Genomic DNA, 17054 nt, shown 5'->3' with positions numbered 1-17054 from the left:
TCCCGCCAGCGATGGCAGCAGGCACCGTTTCCTCACAGCTGCACAAACAACATGTTACCTCATACTTTTTTTTTTTTTTTTTTTTTTTTTTAATCTTTGCCAATCTGATGGAGGAAAACTGTCATGATAGTTTCATTCTGGTTCCTTTTTATGAGTGAGGTTGGGCATTTTTTTCATGTTGAAAGGCCACTTTCTACCCATTTTTCTACAGGGTTATTGGCCTTTAAAACACTGATGTCCTATGAGTCCTTGCATACTGACAAAATGTGCCGTCTGCGGGAGTGAGGAGCCTCTGGCCTGTGGGCTCCATAAGCCCAGGAGATCATTTCGTCTGGCCCTGGCAGCACTCAGACTTCAGTCCATCAGAGCAGGCTCACGTCTCCCCAAACGCTGCTGTAAACATCCCGATGGCCCCCGGCACAGAAAAGCCACCCTCCCGACTCCAGGCCCAGCAGACAGCTCAGCAGTGTGGACTCTGCCTAACTCTCGAGATCTCTTCCCAAGCGCAAAACAACTCCAGGGGACGTTATCTGTCCCCAGTCCCATCTGTTTCCAGGTCAGGAACTGATGCAAGAGACAGGCTTGGGCTTGCATTGTGCAGCGGGTTAAGCTGCTGCTTGCGACACCAGCGTCCCACATTGCAGTTCTGGTGTTGGTCTCAGCTGCTCTGTTTCTGATATAGCTCCCTGCTAATGTGTCTAGGAGGGCAGCCCATGATGGCCCAGGTGCTTGGGCCCCTGCTACCCACATGGGAGACCAGGATGGAGTTCCTGGCTCCTAGCTTTGGCCTGGCCCAGACTTGGCTGTTGTGGCCATTTGGAGATACACCAGTGGATGGAGGAACTTTCTCTCTCTCTCTCTCTACCTCCTTCTCTCTTGCTCTCTGTTGCTCTTTCAGGTAAATAAATAACATTTCTTAAAAAATAAATAAATAAATATTAAAAAAGAGAGACACCGGCTATTCTGGCCCTCACAGCCGCTGTGTTTGCTTTACCTACAGGCTGGAAGGGGCAGCCACAAACACCAGCCATAGGCACAGCTGGAACCCTGCAATCAATCCTAGAGTTTCTTCTGATGCCCCTGGAGAAGCCCCTTGGGGACGTGGTTCCCAGCACAGAGAGGTGACTACAGGATGGCCATCTAGTGGGCAGGGCCTAGTTTCCAGGAGTTGAAAACAAATCAACTGCAAATTCATCACCTTAGGTCCCCCCAAGTCTCCACTGTCCTCCCATGGGACACACAAGGCACCTACCCTGGCCCAGGAATAGTCCATGGGCACCGTTGGGGGTGGCACCTCCTGTGCAGGCACAATGACCCCTTTGGCCACAAGATCTTCATACACAGACCTGGGAGGTGGGGCAGAGGGAAAAGACACCACGTGAATTCTACTACTCCGGGCTCTTCTCCGTTGTCCCAAGAGTGCTCTTCATGTAAGCCAAACAAACTGCATTCGCCCACCCCCTCCGCACCTCACATCTCCTTCCATGGATGGGGCTTTAGAGAAAGCTGAATCTGGGGGCCGAGGGAGGGCCAAGGTGGGCGGCACAGGCAGGTGACAGAGGCAGAGCGGGAAGTGACAGTAGGACACCCAGCAACTGCACCAAGCAGAGGCTCTGGTTTCTAAATACTTCCACGCTCCCCCATCACTTACGCCACCCGCGCCAGCCAGGAGGCAGCTCGGAACCAGCCACGTTTTCACACCTGCCTGCCAGACCCAGCCCTGCCGCTTCGAGCACGAAACAGGACAAAGCACAAGCCAAGAGGAGGAGCGTGATTTCACCATTGGCACAGCTGTGCTGGACATGAGAAGGGCGTGGGAGGAGGCTGGCAGCTGCCCCGGGTCACTTACTGGATGATTTCACCAAGCTCGTCGAAGCTCCGGGGCACAAACACCCCTGCTTCCTTCAAGGCCTGGTTCTTGGCGACTGCAGTTTCAGAAGCCTGATTAGCACAGGCACCGGCGTGGCCGAACTGGACCTGGAAGACAAAGGAGAATGGCCTGATCAGGTCTGGCGGTCACCCCAGGGAGCAGAGGCTGCTGGGACACGGTCACACTGGCCAGAGCCAGCAAATGGGACGAACAATGAGGAGACAGAGGCAGAGAAGTGCAGGAACTTTCTCAAGGCCATGCAGTGAATGTGCACTGAAGCCAGGAGACAAGCCCTGGCGGCCCAGCCAACCCCATCCTCCCGGGCAAGTGGCCAGGGAGAGAAACTGGGTTCGTTCTAAGCAACAGGTGCAGAGTGAGGTTACAAACCAGCAGCCTTAGCCAGATGCGAAATTACTTTCCCAAGCATTCTTTATACAAAATACACACCCATATGAAAAGAAAAATAAAAGCCAGAAGCCTCCATGTAAATAATACAAAATTCCAGCTTCTTTTTTTTTTTAGGTTTTTTTATTTTATTTTATTTTTTTATTTTTTTATTTTTGACAGGCAGAGTGGACAGTAGAGGGAGACAGAGAGAAAGGTCTTCCTTTGGCCGTTGGTTCACCCTCCAATGGCCGACCCGGTAGGCACACTGCGGCCGGCGCACCGCACTGTTCCAATGGTAGGAGTCAGGTGCTTCTCCTGGTCTCCCATGGGGTGCAGGGCCCAAGCACTTGGGCCATCCTCCACTGCACTCCCTGGCCACAGCAGAGAGCTGGCCTGGAAGAGGGGCAACCGGGACAGGATCAGTGCCCCGACTGGGACTAGAACCCGGTGTGCCGGCGCTGCAAGGTGGAGGATTAGCCTACTGAGCCGCGGCGTCGGCCCCAGCTTCTTTTAAGAAGTGAGATTTTATAACACTAAGGGAACCAGCAGATGGAAGATTTCTTCCCTCTCTCTAACTCTACCTTTCAAGCAAATAACTTTTTTTTTTTTTTTTTTTTTTGACAGGCAGAGTGGATAGTGAGAGAGAGACAGAGAGAGAAAGGTCTTCCTTTTTGCCGTTGGTTCACCCTCCAATGGCCGCTACGGCCGGTGCATCTCACTGATCCGAAGCCAAGACCCAGGTGCTTCTCCTGGTCTCTCATGCGGGTGCAGGGCCCAAGTACTTGGGCCATCCTCCACTGCCTTCCCGGGCCATAGCAGAGAGCTGGCCTGGAAGAGGGGCAACTGGGATAGAATCCGGCGCCCCAACTGGGACTAGAACCCGGTGTGCCGGCGCCGCAAGGCGGAGGATTAGCCTGTTAAGCCATGGCGCAGGCCACAAATAACTAAATCTTAAACACAAAACCAAACTCTGACTTTGACTGGCATACAGTGGGCAGTTACAATCATATTTAACCTGTCTGTGTGACGCTTTCCAGGTTCAGGCACATTAGCAACAGTCCAAAAGCATGCACTGAGGTAAGAAGCTTCTGTTTTAAAAAACTGCATTAACTTTAGAGGTAGAGAGACAGACAGCAATCATCCACTGGCTCACTCCCCAGAAGCCCACAACAGCTGGGCCTGGGAGGGCCGAAGTCAGGAACCAGGAAGTCAATCCAGGTCTCCCATGTGGGTAGCAGGAACCTAGTTACCTGAGCCATCACCACTGCCTCCCAGGCTGTGCATTAACAGGAAGCTGGAGTCAGGAACTAGAGCCGAGTATTTAACCCAGGTACTCTGATGTGGGACATGGGTATCTTAACCACTAGGCTTTTTTTTTTTTTTAATTTTTATTTTTAACAGGCAGTTAGACAGTGAGAGAGAGAGAGAAACACAGAGAGAAAGGACTTCCTTCTGTTGGTTCACCCCCAAAATGGCCGCTACAGCTGGCGCACAGCGCCGATCCGAAGTCAGAAGCCAGGTGCTTCCTTCTGGTCTCCCATGTGGGTGCAGGGCCAAAGCACTTGGGCCATCCTCCACTGCCTTCCCGGGCCACAGCAGAGAGTTGGACTGGAAGAGGGGCAACCGGGATAGAATCCGGCGCCCCAACCGGGACTAGAACCCGGGGTACCGGTGCCACAGGTAGAGGATTAGCCTATTGAGCCGCAGCCCCGGCCTTTTTAAATTTTTTTTAGATTTATTTATTTGAAAGGCAGAGTTACAGAGAGGCAGAGACAGAGAGAGAGAGAGGTCTTCCATTTGCTGGTTTACTCCCCAGATGGGCGCAACGGCCAGAGCTGTGCTAATCTGAACCCAGAAGCCAAGAGCTTCTTCTGGGTCTCCCATTACAGGTACAGTGCCCCAAGCACTTGGGCCATCTTCTACTGCTTTCCCAGGCCACAGCAGAGAGCTGGATTGGAAGTGGAGCAGCTGAGACTCGAACAGGCATCCATATGGGATGCCTGCACTACAGGCAGTGGCTTTAACCACTAGGCTTTTACTCCTACCCAGAGGGACAGGATAAATCCAATGGAGCATTGAAGTGAGGGAAGGGAAGACAAGGCACTGTAGAGGAGCCATGTGGTAAGCGTTATCTTTAACCACACAAGGGAAAACATGAGCCAACCCTGGTACAAAACCCCAGAGGGCTGGCCTTGCAGCACAGCAGGTTAAAACTCCTGTGGCATAGCAGAGCTGGCATCCCATATGGGTGCCAATTCCAGTCCCAGCTGCTCCGCTTCCAATCCAGCTCTCTGGAATGGCCTGGGAAAACAGTGGAAGATGGCCCAAGTGCTTGGGCCCCTGTACCTGCACGGGAGACCCAGAAGAACCTCCCGGCTCCTGGCTTTAGATCGGCTCAGCTCCAGCCATTGTGGCCATTTGGGGAGTGAACCAGCAGATGGAAGACCTCTTTCTCTCTCTGCCTCTCCTCTCGCTGTGTAACTCTGATGTTCAAGTAAATAAATAAATCTTAAAAAACAAAACAAAACAAAAAAAACTTCTCCCTGCAATTCTGGCATCCCATGAGCGCTGGTTTCAGTCCAAGCTGACCCACTTCCGATCTGGCTCCCCACTGATGCATTGGGGAGGCAGTGGAAGATGGCACAAGTACTTGGGCCCCTGCCACCTGTGTGGGAGAGCTGGATGAAGCTCCTGGCTTTGGCTTGGCCCAGCTGTTGGGGCCTCTTGGAGAGATAACCAGCAGATGGACAATTTCTTCCCTCTATCTTTCAAGTAAATTAATAAACCTTAAACAAATAAACAAACCCGGCCTTCAGATGGGCTGCAGTGAGCAGTTACTAGCATAGCCAAACTGTCTGACACTTTCTAGGTCATTTAATTCCCCAGGAGCTGTCACTGCTTCCTATAAAATAGGAGATGAAAGACAGAGGAGTAAGGTAACCTGCCTAAAGCCACAGTGGTGGGCGGCGGCATCTGAACACAGGCCATCTGGCCTCTGCGCTCGGAGCCACCAAGCGGAACAGGGAGAGCCTTCCACCATGGAAGCACTGGGGCAGCACCGGCTGGGTCACCGGTTGGCAAGGCTCGGAGGATGGGCCTGATGGCGCGGTCCCGCCACGTGCTTTGCAGGATCTCATCTGCAGGATCTCAGAGAGCTGGATTGGAAGAGGAGCAACCAGGACTAGAATCAGCACCCATGTGGGATGCCAGCATTGCAGGCAGCAGCTTAACCCACTGTGCCACACCAGACCCTGGGGTGCTCCACTCTGACCCAGCTCCCTGCTGATGCTCCTGGGAAAGCAGATCTGCTGCTGACCACATGGGATGCTGCTAGCCATCTGGGGAGTGAACCAGTGGATGGAAGATCTCCCCCCTCCCCGTCTTGTAGCTCTGCCTTTCAAATAAATAAACAAATAAATAAATAAATAAATAAACAGCACCCCATATGGGTGCTGATTCTAGTCCTGGTTGCTCCTCTTCCAATCCAGCTCTCTGCTATGGCTTAGGATAGCAGAGGATGGCTCAAATCCTTTGGCCCCTGCACCCATGTGGGAAATCTGGAAGAAGCTCCTGGCTTCGGATGAGCTCAGCTCCAGCCATCGCATCCATCTGGGGAGTGAACCAGCGGATGGAAGACCTCTCTCTCTCTCTCTCTCTCTCTCTCTCTCTAACCTTGTGTTTCAAATAAATACAAATAAATCTAAAAAAAAGGTGCTGTGGCACAGTGGATTAAGCCACCTCCTACAACTCTGACATCATAGGAACGCAGATCTGAGTCCTAGATACTTCACTACCTTTTTTTTTTTTTTTTTTTTTTTAAGACCTATTTTATTTATTTGAAAGACAGAGTTACAGAGAGAGGTAGAGACACAGAGAGGCCTTCCATCTGCTGGTTCACTCCCCAAATGGCTGCAATGGCCAGAGCTAGGCTGACCCGAAGCCAGGAGCCAGGATCTTCTTCCAGGTCTCCCATGCGGGTACACTTGGGCCATCCTCCACTGCCTTCCCAGGCCATAGCAGAGAGCTGGATCGGAAGAGAAGCAGCCGGGACTAGAACTGGTGCCCATGTGGGATGCTAGTGCCACAGGTGGAGGATTAACCCACTGTGCCTGCTCCACTTCTGATCCAGGTCCCTGCTAATGCACCTGGGGAAGCAGTGGAGGACAGCCCAAATGTTTGGGTCCTTGCATGCTCTTGGGAGACCGGGAAGAAGCTCCAGGCTTCTGACTTCACCCTAGCCCAGCCCTGGACGTTGTAGCCATTTGGGGAGTGAACAAGAGAATGGAAGATCTCTCTCTCTCTCTCTCTCTCTAACTCTTTCAAATAATAAATCTTAAAAATAAAATTCAAGATCATCTAATGTACTTTTTAAATTAATTAATCTAAGAGAGAGAGAGAGAAACAGAGAACATTCCCATCTGCAGGTTCACTCCCCAGAAGTGTGCAACAGCCCTGGAAAACGCCAGGAGCCAGGAACTCCACACAGTTCTCCCACTGGGCAGGAACCCAATTACCTGAGCCACCACTGCTACCACCCAGGGTCCACATTGGCAAGAAGCTAGAGCCAAAAACCACTTCCACGTGGGATGCAGGCACCTTAGATCACTAGGCTGACCACCTGCTTCTCACTGTACTGTATTTGTCTTTGGACACAATTTCGTAAAGCTTACAAAATCAACTTAAAAACGAACTGAAACCCACTGAGGCCCTACCCCACCTACTGGACAATGAGTGCCTGGCCAGAAACGCAACAGGCCTGTGGGAGGCGCTGGGGGAGGGGAGCAGCCGAGGAGAGAAGCAGGAACAGCTTCAGGGAACGAGCGGCTTAGGGAGAACGGACATAGAGTTGCTGGAGCTTGCACGTGTGACTTTGACAATTATTTTCTCACTTAAGTCACACAACAACCCTGGATCCTCCCCATCACATGGCTCAGGAAACAGAGGTCCTGCCCTGGTCTCACACACACGTCTCGCAAGAGCAGAGCTCATCTTGGGAGGGTGGGAAGGATTCCGTGCCCCTCCCAAACACACACAGATGGAGGTCACACTGATGGAAAAGGGATCCCACTGTCAGCATTTACAGCACCCGCCCTCCCTTCCACCTGGTTCTTCTCGTGCCTGCCTCGACACACCCCCTCCTGCTGCGCACGCAGGCTGTTTCCGTTTTCTGCCATTACAAGGGTGGAGTGGGTGTCCGTGCACACATACTTAGAACTGTTTTTGCATGCACACCCTAGATGTAAATTTGCAGAAATGATATCGCTCAAAGACGTGCACTTTACAACTGGACAAATGGTATCTCTTTGAAGTAGGCTGGACTCTGACAACAAAGCAAGCTTTCTAGGGAGAAAGAATGACCAAAGCTTAACCGGGAAAGTACAGAGGGGCAGGCACTGTGGCACAGTGCATTAAGCCCCTGCCTGTGACGCTGGCATCCCAAACTGGAGTGCCAGTTTTTTTTTGTTTTTTGTTTTTTGTTTTTTTTTGACAGGCAGAGTGGACAGTGAGAGAGAGACAGACAGAAAGGTCTTCCTTTTTGCCGCTGGTTCACCCTCCAATGGCCACCGCGGTAGGCGCGCTGCTGCCGGCGCACCGCGCTGATCCGAAGCCAGGAGCCAGGTGCTTCTCCTGGTCTCCCATGGGGTGCAGGGCCCAAGGACTTGGGCCATCCTCCACTGCACTCCCTGGCCACAGCAGAGAGCTGGCCTGGAAGAGGGGCAACCGGGACAGGATCGGTGCCCCGAACGGGACTAGAACCCGGTGTGCCAGCACCGCAAGGCGGAGGATTAGCCTAGTGAGCCGCGGCGCCGGCCTTTTTTTTTTTTTTTTTAAGAATTATTTATTTATTTGAAAGGCAGCGTTACAGAGAGGCAGAGGCAGAGAGAAAGAGAGAGTGGGAGAAAGAGAAAGACAGAGACAGAGGTCTTCCATCTGCTAGTTCACTCCCAAGATGGCTGCAATGGCCGGAACTGCTCTGATCTGAAATCAGGAGCCAGGAGCTTCTTCCAGGTCTCCCACGCGGGTGCAGGGTCCCAAGGACTTGGGCCATCTTCTATTGCTTTCCTAGGTCATAGCACAGAGCTGGATCGGAAGTGGAGCAGCCAGGACTCGAACCAGCACCCATATGGGATGCTGGCATTGCAAGTGGCGGTTTTACCCGCTACGCCACAGCGTAGGCCCCGTGGAATGCCAGTTCTAGTCCCAGCTTCTCTGCTTCCCATTTAGCTTCCTGCTAATGTGCATGGGAAGGCAGCAGATGGCCCAAGTACTCAGGACCCTATTACCATATGGGAGACCCAGATGGGTCTTTTAGCTTCACCCTGGCCCAGACTTTTAGCTTCAGCCTGGCCCAGCCCTGACTATTCAGAGCATTTGGGGAGTGAACTCTCCTCCTCCCTGCCCCAGCCCTGTCTCTCCCTGTCATTGTGCCTTTCAAATAAACAAACAGACCTTTGGCAAAAACTTAGGGCTTGCAGTAAGGATTATCATTGTTGCAGGAAAGCCCTGAAGGGCAAGTTCTATCTTTTAATATACGTAGCACTGTGACAGCTTTCCCGTCCCCGGCTGTTCCACAGCTACTCAATGACTGATCTGAGGGCCAAGCGGTCGCTTCCTTCCGTTCCATCCTCAGTGGACAAACCATTTCCAGAAAGGAGGTTCTCTAAGCTGCGGTATGGGTGCTGCAGTCCGATTCGGATGCCCAGTGGCAGGCAGACAGCAGCAGCCCAGAGAGTGCGCAGCTCTGCCCCACCACACGCTGTCCGGCTCTTTCACACGCACCACGTCCGCTCACGGAGCCAAACCAACCGCCTTTCCTCCTGCCAGCTCCCTGCGCTCCTCAGCCGGGCACGGGCTGCGACCCCCGCTCCTCGCCCCTCACGACGCCAGTCAGGTGCCACCTTCTCAGTGAAGCATCTCACCTCCTCCAGAGAGCCGGCCTGGAGCTGGCGATGAGCCAGTGTCCTCCAGCTGGACACCAGCTCCCGGGGGCAGGGCCCACCCCGCGAGTCACAGGGACGACAGCCCAGCCCCCTCGCTGCCCTCTCGGCCCCTGCCCGCATACCTCGGAGGAGAACATGGTGGCACAGGTCCCGATGCACCAGCAGACCACAGGCTTGTTGATGCGGCCCTCCTTGATGCCCCGGCAGATCTTGTACTCCTCGGTGCCCCCGATCTGCCCGGGAACGAGCAGAGCCCACAGTTAGTGGAGGCGGGCCCACGGTGCTCCAGGACCCGCGCTGCAGCAGGAGAAACCGCCCCAGACCACACAGGAGCCCACCACCTTCGAGGGTCCCACGACATACGCTCGGCTAGGGCACAGAGGACATGGTTTTGGCCAAATAACAGAACGCGAGTTCAGGTTTGGCCTGGATGCAAGGAGGAATGTTGAGCCCAGCAGGTGACCTGGGGGAGCCCCGGGGACAACCCCTCCTGATCCACAGCCAAGCAGCTCTGCCCAGAGGTACAGGCAAGGCACGGGGCTACGGGGCTTCTGCCAAATCCTGACAACTCCACTGCTGGCCAGGTGGCGGGCCGGCCAGAACAGCCTTTCTCCTTTACTTTTATAATCATAATAGCTTACCTCGCCAAGAACCACGATCATTTTGACCCCTGGTGTGTCCTGGTAACGTAACACGTGATCCATGAATGTTGAGCCGGGGTACCTGTGGGCAGCGGGGAGGACCGGGTCAGGAGTGGCTAGGGGAGGGGCGCACGGGGCTGAGCAGCACACCCGTATTAGGGACACAGGGTTTTCCACGGGTGTGGACGTCCAATGGGGAATAATGCAGGTGTGCAGGAGGGGAGGGCAGTGGGTGGGGCAGAAGAGAGGACAGGCAGGGAGCTGACAGCAAAGGGGGAGACCGGGCACAGAAGCAGCCCGGAGCACGTCGGCTGGCGGTGAGAGATGCCCTGGAAGGCACAAGCGTTGGTTTTAAGATACAGATACAGGCCAGCGCTGTGGCTCACTAGGCTAATCCTCTACCTGCAGCGCTGGCACACCGTGTTTTAGTCTCAGTCGGGGTGCCAGATTCTGTCCCAGTCGCTCCTCTTCCAGGCCAGCCCTCTGCTGTGGCCCGGGAAGACAGTGGAGGATGGCCCAAGTCCTTGGGCCCTGCACCCGCATGGGAGACCAGGAGAAGCACCTGGCTCCTGGCTTCGGATCAGCGCGGTGCACCAGCCGCAGCATTCATTGGGGAGTGAACCAACGGAAAAGGAAGACCTTTCTGTCTGTCTCTCTCTCACTGTCCACTCTGCCTGTCCAAAAAAAAAAAAAAGACACAGCTACCCACTCTCTGAAGAAGCTGGAACCTGAGGGCTCGCTTTCCTTTTATGTAGGTCAGATTGAAGGACAGGATGTGGCAGAAGCGACTGTGACCCCAACACGTGAGGGTGACGGAGTCGAATGGGCACCGCAATTTGATTTCAAAGCCGGCTCTCTTCCCCACGACGCTCTGCCGCCCAGGGCCAACAGCTCGGACCACGGCCCCAGCACAGCGTTGGCTGATTTCATGCCTCCACCGGGTCCGGGACAGGAGCCGAGACGCTGCCCCGTCTTACAGACTTAGCAGTCAGGGCCAGAGCTCTGCCAGTGAGCAGAGACAGCAGGGCTTGGCAGCAGCCTCCCAGCCCACGACAGCTGCTCACCTGTCCCCACCAATGGCCACGCCCTCGTAGACGCCGTCCGTGGTGCGCGAGATGATGTTGTTGAGCTCGTTGGACATGCCTCCGGACCGGGACACGTAGGCCACGCTCCCGGGGCGGTAGAGCTTGGAGGCCAGGATGTTGTCCAGCATCCCACCCGTGTTCCCGATCTTGAAGCACCCAGGCTTGATGCCGCCAACCTGCACGGGGATGAACAGCAGGCGGGCACGGTTCCTGGCTGGCCACAGGGACAGCAGGAAGCCCCTAAGGGGCCCGCCCAGGCCGCTCCAGCCCAGCTGGGGGGACAACGGTCATGAGAACTAAGTGCTCCTCGGGCTTCCTGTGGAGGAAGAAGCTCCTCTCTCTTAAGAGATGCTACACAGAAAAAGCAGTGGCTTGTGTGGAAAGCACGGCCGTTCCTGCAAACTCAGGTCCGTACGAGGTCAGCTCACCACTCTCACTCCAGGAGGGCACAGCTCCCAGCAGAGGGGACAACAGGATGCGCCTCTCAGGTCAAAATCACTCCCTGCCTCTAAAAGTAAGGTCCCGTGCTTAGCTGGAAATCCGACCTTCAGATTCGTAACAGGGCCACCCTGCTGTGGAGCAGCAGGTGAAGTGGCTGCTTGACGCACACATCCCACACTGGGCGTGCCTGGCTTGAGCCCTGGCTACTCTGCTTCTGACCCAGCTTCCTCCTAATGCATCCTGGGTGGCATGGTCCTGCCACCCTCATGGGCAATCTGGATGGAGTCCCAGGCTCCTGGCTTCAGCCTGGCCTAGCCCTGGCTGTTGTGACCATTTGGGAAGTGAATCAATAGATGGAAAAATCTCTCTGCAACTCTTCCTGTCACTCTCAAATATTTTTTTTAAATAATTTGTATGCAACTAAGTAAAAATAAGAACAAGAATTTCTTTTTTTTTCTTACAGATATTTGAGTGAAAAGTATGATCTCCAAGTTGCTGCTTCTTTGATTTATACTCACAGGAATAATCAGACTATGCTATGGCTGTATGAAAGTAGACAAACACTTTAAAAATGTCCTGCTAGGGGCTGGCACTGTGGCACAGTGGGCTAAGCCTCGGCCTGCAGCGCGGTTCGGGTCCCAGCTGCTCCTCTTCCGATCCAACTCTCTGCTATGGCCTGAGAAAGCAGTAGAAGATGGCCCAAGTGCTTGGGCCCCTGCACCCATGTGGGAGACCCAGAAGAAGCTCCTGGCTCCTGGCTTCAGATGGCATAGCCCCAGCTGTTGCAGCCATCTGGGGAGTGAACCAGTGGATGGAAGATCTCTCTCTCTCTCTAACTGCCTTTCAAGTAAACAAATAAATCTTTTTTAAAAAATCTTAAAAAAAGCCGGTGCCGCGGCTCAATAGGCTAATCCTCTGTCTTGTGGCGCTGGCACACCGGGTTCTAGTCCCCGTCGGGGCGCCGGATTCTATCCCGGTTGCCCCTCTTCCAGTCCAGCTCTCTGCTGTGGCCTGGGAGTGCAGAGGAGGATGGCCCAAGTCCTTGGGCCTTGCACCCACATGGGAGACCAGGAGAAGCACCTGGCTCCTGGCTTCGGATCAGCGCGGTGTGCCGGCAGCAGCGCGCCAGCTTTAGGGGCCATTGGAGGGTGAACCAACGGTAAAGGAAGACCTTTCTCTCTGTCTCTCTCTCACTGTCCACTCTGTCAAAAAAAAAAAAAAAAAAAAAAAACCCAGGAGGCAGCTGCAATGGTTTAAGTAATTGGGCTTCTCCCACCCACATGGGAGGCGTGCCTCTTCCACCCAGCTGTTGCATGCATACAGGGAGGAACTAGTGGACTGGAGTCTGTCTCTCTCTGCCTTTCAAAACAAACAAAAGCAACTTCTCATTAGCCCCTGAAACTATATATAAAGGTGAATGGACTGGGGCTGGCATTGTGGCACAGTGGGTTAAGCCCTGGCCTGAGACGCTGGTATCCCATATGAGCACTGGTTCATCCTGGCTGCTCCACTTCTGATCTGGCTACCAGCTAATGCACCTGGAAAAGCAGCAGAGGATGGCCCAAGTGCTTGGACCCAGGCCACCCAGGTGGTACACTGGCTCCTGGTTTTGGTATGGCCCAGCCCTAGCCATTGCAGCCATTTAGAAAGTGAACCAGCAAATGGAACATCTCTCTCTCTTTCTCTCCACCCCCCATCCCCCCACCACCCTCACCTTGTAACTCTGCCTGCCTTTCAAATGAACAAAACAAATCTTCATTTAAAAAAGAGAGGAAATGGACCGTGGAGAGAGCGATTAAAAATTAACTAGAAATGGATGACTGACAGTTTTCAATGTGTTCCCTGAATCTCTTGAACCTAGCAAAGAGACAGAAGAGTGAGGAGGGCCTCGGAGGGCCTCCCGGGGAGGGGGGAAGGGGGGGCTCACAGTGGCAGGTCCGATGATGGTCACTCCCTTCTGGTTTGCCCTCTTGATCAGCTTCCTGGTGAGGGCTTCGGGGATGCCTTCGGCTATGATGGCGATGGTGCGTATCTAGACAATGGCAAGTGTTTCTCGTCAGCACCTCCCAGGCCCCGTGTCCCCTCCCAGCACGCTCCCCCCACCCCCCAGTCACCCTAACGCTCTCCCAGGAGCAGGGCGGTGCTCACGCCAATGGATCTCCCTGGGCCAACACCACTCAGTGATTCAGGACACAAACAAGAGCAAATGTTTCCAGAGCCTGCCATATTACCTCTCACCCAGAAACTCTGGCCACCTGCCCTCCACCTGTCATTGTGTCTGCTCATAAAGCAGCGAAGAGTGGCTTTTCTCTGCAGTACTCCCGAGTCCTGCCCCAAGGCCTGAGCGTGAGAGAAGCAGCTGCTTCCACGCTCAGCCCAGAGTGCGCGAGGGAGGCTGAAGACGGGCCCAGGAACCTCCTCTCCGGCTCCAGACCCGGGCCTAGCAAACTCCTTGTGTAAAGTGTTTTAGGTTCTCGGGGCCACGTGGTCTCTGCAGCAACATTTTTAGTGTAAAAACAGCCACAGGTGGAACGGAAATCAGAGTGTAGATGTATTTTTAAAAAATGTATTTATAAACACAGGTGATGGGGCAGGTGCTGTGGCGCAGCAGGTGAAGCCGGGACACCCCCATCCCTTATCAGTGCAGGGGTTCCAGGCCAGCTTCCTCCACCGATGATGACTCAGGTGCCTGGGTTCCTGTCACCTCCGTGGGAGACCTGGAGCGAGTTCTGGGCTCCTGGCCTTTGCCTGGCCCAGCCCTGGCTGCTGTGGGCATTTGGGGGTGGACGATCTCTGTCTCTGTCTATCTCCCTCTCTGTCACTCTGCTTTCCTACTAATAGATAAAAATAAACATTTTTTTAAAGTACTTAAAAAAATAGCACAATGGGACTAGGCTTTGCCTTGGGTTGTGGTTTGCCAACTTCTGCTCTGGACTGAAAACAGCAGCTCGTTTTTAGGAAGTACGCTTTATATTTTACTTCATCCAGGCATCAAAATAATTTTTTTTTTTGACAGGCAGAGTGGACAGTGAGAGAAAGAGACAGAGAGAAAGGTCTTCCTTTTCTGTTGGTTCACCCCACAATGGCTGCTGCGGCCGGCGTGCTGCGCCGATCTGAAGCCAGGAGCCAGGTGTTTCTCCTGGTCTCCCATGCGGGTGCAGGGCCCAAGCACTTGGGCCATCCTCCACTGCACTCCCGGCCACAGCAGAGAGCTGGACTGGAAGAGGAGCAACCGGGACAGAATCTGGCGCCCCGACCGGGACTAGAACCCGATGTGCCAGCGCTGCAGGCGGAGGATTAGCCTATTGAGCTGCGGCTCTGGCCAAATCAAAATAATTTTATGTTCTCCAGTTGTAGGCTAAAACATGACAAACTGGAACCTGACAAAAATTTTGAATAAAAAGAGTCAATATCTTAATTTGTTAAAGGTTTCTGCAAATCAATCTTTAAAAAGACAAATTAAGGGCCGGCGCCGTGGCTCAACAGGCTAATCCTCCGCCTTGCGGCGCCGGCACACCGAGTTCTAGTCCCAGTCAGGGCACCGGATTCTGTCCCAGTTACCCCTCTTCCAGGCCAGCTCTCTGCTATGGCCCGGGAAGGCAGTGGAGGATGGCCCAAGTGTTTGGGCCCTGCACCCCATGGGAGACCAGGATAAGCACCTGGCTCCTGCCTTTGGATCAGCGCGGTGCGCCGGCCGCAGCGCGCCAACCAACGGCAAAGGAAGACCTTTCTCTCTGTCTCTGTCTCTCTCTCACTGTCCACTCTGCCTGTCAAAAAAAAAAAGACAAATTAAAAAAAAAATAGAAGGAGATGGGCCGGTGCTATGGGGTAGCAGGTTAAGCCTCGGCCTGCGGTGCCGGCATCCCATATGGGCACCAGTTCAAGTCCTGGCTCCTCTGCTTCCAATCCAGCTCTCTGCTATGGCCTGGGAAAGCAGTAGAAGATGGCCCAAGTGCTTGGGCCCCTGCACCCATGTGGAGGACCTAGAAGAAGCACCTGGCTCCTGGCTTCAGATTGGCCCAGCTCTGACCATTGCGGTCATTGGGGGGAGTGAACTGGAAGGAAGACCTTTCTCTCTCTGTATCTCTCTCTCCTTGTCTGTAACTCTCTCAATAATCTTAAAAAAAGAAAAAAGAAAGGAAAAGAGAGGGAAGGAAGTCATGGAGTACAAAAGGCCTATTAAGTTTCCAAAAGCTCGTCTTAGTTATTGATCAAAGATATGAAGCTAAACAAAAAGTCTATTAATTCTGCAGCTATTTCACTTGCAAGGGGACCATAACACTCGAACGACCACTGGGAACCGCCACCCCTGCCACTCTCCTGGAGGGCAGGACGGAGCGAAGCTTTCGGAGCTGCACGCGGAAGCAGCAGTTCCACTTCTGGAAACTCGAACTCAGGCCACTTCTGGAAACTTGAGCTCAGGGCATAGATGCAAATGTGGACCCAAGATGCCCCTCACAACCGGGACAGGCAGGTGATGTTGCCAGGAAATGTTTACTGGTGTGGAAAGGGCAGGCAGACAAAGCAGGCTGCATGAGGGCCACGTACAGGGTTAGTCCCCCTGTTCTAGAAAGGTGTGGATAAAGACAAACTTACGGGGCAGCAATCACACTTCTGGGAAATGAGACTAAATATTTATTTGTCTTCTTATTTATCAGAATGCAGTTTTCTCTAGAGTGCGTGTGTGCCGCTTTTACATTGAGGAAGTGCTTTTGATCTTGCTTTCACAGCAGTCTGGGACAGCACACAGAGGACCTGGCGGGGGCGGGTGAGCTGCACCGTGAGCCCAGGTAAGCAGCCCGGTTTGACCAGCTCTGGGTCAGTCCCCTGACCTCTGCAGATCACGCAAACCACCGGCCACTCCCGAATTGCAAGCCCTTTGTCCCAGGCGGCGGTGACTGTGGACGCCATTCAGGACGCCCTCCCGCCCAGCACACGGGGCTTACCTGTGCATAATTCATGGTCTCCATGGTGCTGTCGTAGGCGGAGCGGAGAGAGGCAAAGTTGATGAGCACATCCACTTCTGGGTGCTTCTTCATGGCATCAGCCATGTTCTTGAAGACAGGGATCAGGATCTCCTTGTGTCCCCAGTAAAACTTCTGCTTGTGGTCCCCACTGTGAGAGGGGAAAAGCAAGGCTGAGAGAGGATCACCACCTGGAAGGTGCAACAGGCAAGGTCTCTGCCCTCTAAGAGCGCCTACAGAAGGGAAAAAAAGTCCCCCAAGAGTACCGACCGCCCTCGTCGCTGGTGCGGGGAGGGCAGACCCCTCCCCAGCAAAGGGGAGAAGCGAGCTGACACCCCAGGTTTTGTCTCAGCTGAGGCCGGCCTCCTGCCACGGCGGGACTCACGTGAAGGGGTAGACCATGGCAGCCACGGAGGGCTCGTCTCGGGAGCAGACATAGTCGAAGTCCAGCATGCCTTGCACAGCCCGGGTCTGCATGCCCCACACGATGGCTTTGGTGTGGCGGCTGAAGAGGGTGGTGCTCTTTCCTGGTGGGCAGAGACACAGCGAGTGCACCCAGAATACGCACTCGGGAACCTGCGGGGGCAGGGGCGGGGCAGAGCCCTCCACGCCAAATTCAGGACAAGGGCTCCTTCAAGACCACAAAAGGATGTCAGAGGAACTTAGTGAGGAGATACCTTAATTTTTTTTTTTTTTTTCTGGCAGAAGGCAGCAGAGAGAACAGA

At 54.0% G+C, this 17054-nt stretch overlaps 1 protein-coding gene across 2 annotated transcripts in view; it reads right to left on the bottom strand.

Annotated features, from left to right (window-relative positions):
- The window catches only part of ACLY (ATP citrate lyase), a 45540-nt gene that overhangs the window by 8137 nt on the left and 20349 nt on the right, over nt 1-17054 (bottom strand). For both annotated transcript variants that reach the window (XM_062175024.1, XM_062175025.1), the window contains 8 exons: nt 16715-16856; nt 16312-16480; nt 13293-13397; nt 10904-11100; nt 9840-9921; nt 9321-9431; nt 1850-1977; nt 1253-1346 (listed from right to left, as the gene is read on the bottom strand). In XM_062175024.1, coding sequence (XP_062031008.1) covers nt 1253-1346; nt 1850-1977; nt 9321-9431; nt 9840-9921; nt 10904-11100; nt 13293-13397; nt 16312-16480; nt 16715-16856 — 1028 coding nt within the window. The remainder of the gene's footprint in view (nt 1-1252; nt 1347-1849; nt 1978-9320; nt 9432-9839; nt 9922-10903; nt 11101-13292; nt 13398-16311; nt 16481-16714; nt 16857-17054) is intronic.

The sequence above is a fragment of the Lepus europaeus genome, chromosome 18, assembly GCF_033115175.1.
Source record: "Lepus europaeus isolate LE1 chromosome 18, mLepTim1.pri, whole genome shotgun sequence".
Classification (NCBI taxonomy): Eukaryota; Metazoa; Chordata; class Mammalia; order Lagomorpha; family Leporidae; genus Lepus; species Lepus europaeus.
Note: the sequence above shows the minus strand (reverse complement) of the source record. Positions and strands in the feature narration are given on the sequence as shown.